Source organism: Symphalangus syndactylus, chromosome 21 (genome assembly GCF_028878055.3).
Source record: "Symphalangus syndactylus isolate Jambi chromosome 21, NHGRI_mSymSyn1-v2.1_pri, whole genome shotgun sequence".
Lineage (NCBI taxonomy): Eukaryota > Metazoa > Chordata > Mammalia > Primates > Hylobatidae > Symphalangus > Symphalangus syndactylus.
Genome location: NC_072443.2, coordinates 66,878,750 through 66,886,557, shown reverse-complemented (window position 1 = coordinate 66,886,557; position 7,808 = coordinate 66,878,750). Strand labels below are relative to the sequence as shown.

The 7,808-nt window shown below is 37.6% G+C and overlaps 1 protein-coding gene across 1 annotated transcript; it reads right to left on the bottom strand.

Annotated features, from left to right (window-relative positions):
- Window positions 1–2,053: 2,053 nt before the first annotated feature.
- Window positions 2,054–2,633, bottom strand: LOC129471382 (large ribosomal subunit protein uL23-like). Its single transcript, XM_055259898.2, has one exon. It carries the CDS (start codon window positions 2,402–2,404, stop codon window positions 2,162–2,164), a length of 243 nt encoding a protein of 80 aa, XP_055115873.2. The 5' UTR covers window positions 2,405–2,633; the 3' UTR covers window positions 2,054–2,161.
- Between the last annotated feature and the right edge of the window lie 5,175 nt (window positions 2,634–7,808).

Sequence of the window (7,808 nt, the reverse complement as noted above, 5' to 3'; positions counted from 1 at the left end):
ATAACTACATGTGTATGTATGTGTGTATTATAGATAACTATACTATATTAGTATGTATTATACATGTAACAATTATAGAAGATTGGACAAATCTAGTAACATCTAATTAATATTCAATTTATTACAAATCTAATAATAGCCAATTTGTTGTTTTTATTTAACAGTAATGGGAGCTGAGACCAAAAAATATGTGAGTTGTTGAAAGTCATTTAACCCCTACATGATCAAGTCTGAATTTGAACCCAAATATCCTAGACAGTACTTCTCTGGAAGCTGGTATTAGGTGGATATTGAACCAATTCTTCATTTGTCTCAGATCTCAGAAAATGTAAAACTATTAGAAAGGGATATTAATATTGTACATAAAATAAGGGGCAGACATTTCTTTTTCTTCATTTTATAATCTAGAAATAAAACCTACATAGGAAATTTATATGCATGTTTGTATGTTTATTAATGTGTATGAACATATATTTTATTTTCAAGGAAGAAATTATTTTCTAAATAAGGACCAATCTCTAATCCTTAAAGTATCCATCAGAATGTGATTCAACAGGTTTTGCAAAATCCTAGTTCAGATGTAACTTAATCACTAGTCATTATTTTGGTGTGGGCCATACTTAGAACTCAAATGTTCAGAATTCTTAGCCAACAAGATAAGTCCTTGACAGATTGTAATGGACTTGTCTATTTTATTTTATTTAAAAAAAAACCCAGTGTTGAAAAGAGAAACTTGGTTAGAACTTCCATGATTTTTTATAACGGCTAATTTGGAAGAAAAGGAAACAAAAGGCAGTGAATAAGGAAGATTAAGTTATTCTTTTATGCATCCATCTATTCCTTCATTTACAAAATATTTATTGAACATCTATTATTTGTCAGGCATGCTGGAGACAGGCCGTAAACAAGACAGCCAAGTTCTCTATCCCTATTTTATTGCGGGAGAGAGAACCAATAAAAGATCACGAGGAGACAGGAAGAAAGAAGGAAACTAGCCAAGTTACTACTAAGTAGCGCAACTGAGAGATATCTGTATTATCTGACTGACCTTATGAAGGCATCAGTAGAGATGGAAGGATGCGAATGAGTATGAGAAATGTTTGTAGGCTGAAAACAAGTAGTATAATTTGTGTATTATGTTTATTTGTGTTATTTCATATTGTTTTATGTTTCATATCAGTGATGTTACTTAAAATATGCTTAACCACATATCTCGATTAAAGCCAAATATTATTTGCTCTTCATCACTGTATACTTTTTAAGTATTTTAGTGATAACACATTTTAATAAGTTTATTAAATCATCTTCAAAGATCATCTCAAACGTGAACTTAATGGAACTTACTTTGTAGATTATTAACTTTCCAAGTCACAGAAAACAAAACGGAGAGAAAAAAATCTCAGATTTGGTAAGTTGCTAGATACAGAGAACTTTGGTTCTGTCTTTCTGCCCTAAATACAAGTGGCTGAACATTTTTAAACTTAATGCCTAATAATGGAAATGAAAGTGATACCATTGGCATTGGTGGTTGTTTGTATTTCTGCTAGATGATAAGTCACTTGAATGAAATGACCTAATCAATTTTGTGGTACGGACACAGATAATAACACCCATGGTATCAAAGATAAATGCCTAAAAGAGATTGGAAAAATCACTGCTACGCTGAATTTATATTTTTCAAATGATATGCATATAATAAATTAAAATGTCAATATTTTAAAATAGAGTCACAAATATTTATTTTTTTATTTGTATTATTATTATTTTTTTCCTCTGAAGTCCTTGCCCCTTATTGGGCAAGTGGTAAGGGAAGCAGACAGACTAGTTGGACATAATAGACGGGTATGTGAGGACAAAATGCTATCCGAAAGCTAGCCAACCCATACTCCCATGAAATGGATGCTAATGCCCTTCAAAGTCTGGGCATTGGTTTCACACACATCGTCTTCCAGGGACAAAAGAAGGGGTTCTTGTAAAGCTTCTTGTTACCCACAACCATGGAGGCAAGTTCTGAGTTCTGGTTTTCCTAGGACACTAACTCTAGTGTCCCTGTTACATCAGTGCCTGTGTATGGCCTCCCAGCTCAACCAGAAATTGACAGAGAGGCATGTATATGGTGAAAAGATATACATATATTTAGAATTAGCCAGCTGGACTCAGTTTAGATGATCCCAATTTTGTTCGCAACATCCAAAGCATCGTAATCAGGAGCCAGTCGAACATATGCCTTCTTCTCTCCATCAGGTCGAATCAGGGTGTTGACCTTGGCCACATCAATGTCATAGACCTTCTTCACAGCCTGTTTGATCTGGTGCTTGTTGGCTTCAACATCCACAGTGAATACAAGTGTATTGTTGTCTTCTATCTTCTTTATGGCCAACTCAGTGATCAGAAGAAACTTCATGATAGCATAGGCGTCAAGCTTGTTTCTCCTGGGAGCGCTCTTCCAAGGATATTTGAGTGGCCTCCAGAGTCGCAGTGTCTTGGGCCTCCGGAAGGTGGGTGATGTGCAGATCTTCTTTTTTTTTGTGGCCGTGGACACCTTTCAACACTGCCTTCTTGGCCTTTAAAGCCTTCGCTTTGGCATCGGCTTTAGGAGGGGCAGGAACTTCCTTCTTTGCTTTTGGCGCCATCTTGTGAAAAGGATATTTATTTATTTTAAATAATTAGTTTCTCTCTTTGCACCTCTTGAGATTATCAGAGAATGGAAATAAGATGAAATGAATTTAAATGATAAAACTAACATTTAAAAGTATATTTTGATTGTTGCATCCAGCTTGTAAGTATTGAAGAGCTGTAAGTTATCTAGTTCTACACAAAGCTCAGTGAATAAAAAGCATAAGGCAAAGCACAACTTTTCAGTCTATCAGAAAAAAAATATTAAAAATGCCATGTGCGAAGTGTATGCTCAATTCAAGGTGTTGAAACCATCAAGCCTCGTGCAAGCTCTTTCTTAGCTTCTGTGACACCAAATAAGCCCTGCTATATGTCTTGATTTACCATGAAAGTTAAGTGTCACATTTTAGGCAAATAAAAATTATTAAAATTTGACAGCTGGCAAATTCTGCTAACATCTGGTAACAAATCATTCTTGACAGTTCAATAGTACACTTCTTATTGCATAGCTATTAATATTATAAACAGCAAAATGCAAAAATTATAGCACTCAACTAACATATTCCCTGGAGTGATAGAAGGAATGCCCTGTTTATCTTCATGTGTAAGAAATGTCATCTTTTCACGTCTGAGGTTTGAAGTAGATTGGAACTGAATAACTATAAACATGGCTGGCATCATGCAGTGCCACAAGCTAAAAAGAGATTTGAAAATTTCTGAATATGGAGTGACATGATGATACACGTACAGTATGTGGGGGGAGTAGAAAAAGTAGTAAGAATAGATTGTAACCAATAATAGTAACAATAAAATGACATTACATGCTTATTCATCACTCATCTGGTATAATACCACTCTCTTGGTTAAGTTGGCTAATAGTTATATATAACAGAATTTCTAACTAGTGCTTTAACAAAATCAAGTTCTAGAATCTAGTAAGTGGTTAATTTGTATATGGCTCAAATACCTGGCATTGGGATACGGATGTTCCTTGCTGTTACCCAACTTCTTAAAGGAGGGAAAGGAATTTTACTTTCAGCTTTTATTTTGATAGTGGTGGTTTCTACCCATAAGTCACTCTCATTCACTTATAAGTGTTACAAAAAAAGGAATATAATACATAAAAATATAATCTTAACCAAAACTTAAATTGTGTTTACAAAATAAAAGCTGAATTGAGATGTGGGCATCTGGATTGTAGCTCTGGCTTGGTGGTGTAAAAATCTCTGTCCCTCCATGAGTGCAATTTTTTCAATGTTTTTTCTTTTTCTTTTTAACTTTTAAGACCGGGGCACATGTGGAGTCTTCTTATATAGGTAAGCTCATGTCACAAGGGTTTATTGTACAGATGATTTTGTCACCCAGCTATTAAGCCTACTATCCATTACTTAGTTTTCTTGATCCTTTCCCTCCTCCTGTGCTCTACCCTCCAGTAGGCCCCCCAGGGTCTATTGTTCCACTACATGTATCCATGTGTTCTCATCATTTAGCTCCCACTTATAAGTGAGAACATGAAGTTGTTTGGTTTTCTGTTCCTCTGTTAGTTTGCTCAGGTTAATGGCCTCTAGCTCCATTCAAGTTCCTGCAAAGGACATGATTTCATTCCCTTTATGGCTGTGTAGTATTTCATGGTGTCTATGTGCCACCTTTTCTTTATTCAGTCCACCATTGACGGGCATATAGGTTGATTTCATGTCTTTGCTATTATGAATAGTGCTGCTGTGAACATATGCATGCATGTGTCTTTATGACAGAATGATTTATATTCCTTGGATATATACCCAGTAAAGGGACTGCTAGGTCGAATGGTATTTCTGTTTTGGGGCCTTTGAGGAATTGCCACACTGTTTTCCAGATGGTTGAACTAATCTACATTCCCACCAACAGTGTATAAGCATTTATTTTTCTCCACAACCTCACCAGCACCTGTTAGTTTTTGACTTTTTTATAACTGCCATTCTGATTGGTGTGAGATGGTATCTCACTGTGGTTTTGATTTGCATTTCTCTAATGATCAGTGATGTAGAGCTTTGTTTTCATAAGTGTTTTGGCTGCATGTGTGTCTTCTTTTGAAAAGTGTCTGTTCATGTCCTTTGCCCACTTTTTAATAGGGTTATTTGTTTTTTTCTTGTAAATCTGTTTAAGTTCCTTATAGATGCTAGATAACAGACCTTTATCAGATGCATAGTTTGGAAATATTTTCTCCCATTCTGTAGGTTGTCTATTTATTCTGTCAGTAGTTTATTTTACTGTGCAGAAGCTCTGTAGTTTAACTAGATCCGATTTGTCAATTTTTGCTTTTGTTATGATTGCATTTGCTGCCTTCGTCATGAAATCTTTGCCCATTCCTATCTCCAGAATGTTTTTATTGCCTAGGTTGTCTTGCAGGGTTTTTATAGTTTTGGGCTCTACATTTAAGTGTTTAATCCATTTTGAGTTGATTTTTGTATATGATGCAATTTTCTTACTGTAAAATTAGAAGATTTAAAGAACATAAATTTTATAGTCATTTCTAACTATGGAATGCATGTGCTCTTAACTTAGATCAAACTCCAATTGAATTTAGAAAATTTAGTCAACCAGGAACTAATTGATTAAACTTGCTGAATGATAAATGTAGAGAATTTTACTCACTCATACTTTTGTGTGTATCAATCACCAAGATCATATAATTAAGCAAAAGCAATTGTAGCTCTATTTTTTAGTATACATGCAATTTTTAAAGAAAAATACAGTACCAAATACAATATGAATTAGCATAAGCATTTTATACCTTGATGAGAGACCCCAGGTATAAAATAACAGTTCTAAAGTTGTATCTTAAAAAACTATTTTATATATAGATATATTTTAGGAAGCTCCTGTGTTTTGTTTCTTGGTTGGCTGTAAGACTGCAGAGTTGAACATTCTAAAAATAATCAATGACTGAGAATTCATTTGCTTTACCACATTTATAGATAATTTATGGATGGTTTTTCACTTCTCTAACTCTCAAGCCTCAATTCATTTTCAAATACATCAAGTGTCATTTTAAGTATACAGTGGGCTCTTAATGAAATTTTCTGTGTCTTTTAAATGTTTCAGGGATTTTTATTTTAAACTTGGTAAAAAAATCAGAGTAACCTTCATACATTTTTTATATTCTATAAGCTGAAATTAAACCACATGATTTTTAAAAAAGAATTTAAATTCCAAACCATATTGCTTTATTACAGCAACAGAAACTTGTGTCCTAAATCAAATGCCCTATAAAAATATTGTATTTTTACTTTTTGCAATTTTAACAAAAGCTGTTCATTTGAGTTAAAATGTCATTTTATTAGTAGTTTTTCATTATGCATACTTGTCATTCTTTTTCCTTTTTTCTTTTTTTTGGAAAATTTAAGATTTGCAGGAGTGAAATTACAGGAAACTATACTCTTTTGTTGTTGCAGTTGAATACTAGATTAATAGAATAGTGAATCCTCAAAGTTGATGACTGCATACTTAAACATCAGACTGTAGGGTCGGTAAATTTAGTTTTATTTTACAATAAAGTTTATTTAGATTGACTGTTTATGCAGGATAGCATCTTACTTTCTCTAAAAGCTTTCTTCTTTGACTGAGGAGGTTACTAAATTAAGCTGCTCAGTTGTGAGGAAGATCTGCTGGTTCAAATGCTGGAGCAATGGGCCGACTGCTGAAACAGAGAAACCTCATTGTTTTCAAGAGGTTAGCAAACCTAATGGAAACTTGGTTACTGCCACACTCTGACAGACTTGAGATTTTCTCTTGCTTCCTTCTGATACCCACCTTTGCTTCCGGCCTGATACTTTTAAAGAATTTGGGAAAGAGAATCACTGAGGAGCAGGGGTTCCATTGCCACTACTATTTTAATAGCAGAGGTGGTGTGCTATAGAAACTTGGAGGATGGGTTATATTCTTACATATGGCCCACATTCTTTCTCCTTTTGTTATAGGATCTTTGAGGTGTCGCCTTTCCAGCCAGAAAGCTCTGTGGCCAGTGATGCCTTTGCCCCAGTTTTGCTTGAGCCTGCTGGGCTCATTCTGCCTCCTCAGCCTGGCAGGCTGTGCTCAGCTCATGCTACCAGCCTGGATCCCATGCCTCCAAGGGAGACTGAGTCAGGCGTGGAGTGGCGGCGAGACATGTGTGAGCAAGCGTCGGGTCTGGCCACACTGTGCAGTCAGACACACCAGCTGCTGCCACAGGGTGGGCAGCTCTAGGTGCTGGCATGGGCTGCAGCTGGACCAGGCCCATAGCAAGCAGTTTCCCCAGCTGGCACCAGGGAATGTGGTGGTGCCTGGAAGCTTGGAGATGCCAGAAACCACAGGGCTCCAAAGAGGTAATCACAGTCCTGGCTTGGGGAGGTCCCAAGTCTGGGCTCCCCGAAGGGCTGCAGCTCTTCTCTCCTTCTCTTCCCCCTCAACATGCAGAGCAAGAGGCATGTTTCAGCCCTGTTGTGTTACAGCAATTTTCGCCTCGCCATTTGGCAGGTCCTGAATTTTTGTCCTGCAACCAGGAAGAATGAGTTCTGCAGACAAGTGAAAGGTAAGCAAGATGAAGAGGAGCTTTATTGAGCTATAGAACAACTCAGTCTTTCGCAGGTGGCAGCTCCTTTCCACAGCCAGGGTGTCTCCTGAAGTGTTCAGCTCCCAGCAGAGAGGGTAGCTCCTCTCTGCAGCCAGTCCTCACAACGTCTGCAGCTCTTGGCAGAGAGGAGCCCCTGGAGTGTGCAGCTCCATTCTGCAGCTAGTTGTCCCGACATCTGCTCAGCTCTGGTTGAGCTGGGGCTTTTACTGTGCAGAAGCTCTTTAGTTTAACTAGATCCCATTTGTCAATGTTTGTTTTTGTTGTGATTGCTTTTGCTGTCTTCCTCCCCTTCCCGGGAGGAAGTGTGTGCCGACTGGTCTATGAGCAGCCATGGGTGGGCCCAGAAAAGGCACCACAAGTTCCCATTCCGGTCCGGGGGACTGGCAGCCTGGACCCCAGCCTTCAGGCCCTCCATGGCCTGAAGGTGGAGCCTCGCTGAGGACCCACCTCCTTCCACCCAGGAATCTGTCTGCTTCCTGCTGCCTTTCATGGCACCCAGGCTGTAGGTGCCAAAGGGCGGCCAAGGGGCTCAGCTTTATGGGACAAGCTAGAGCAATGTAGTGAGCAATAGAGATGTAATAGTTGAGGGTTTAGCAATTTT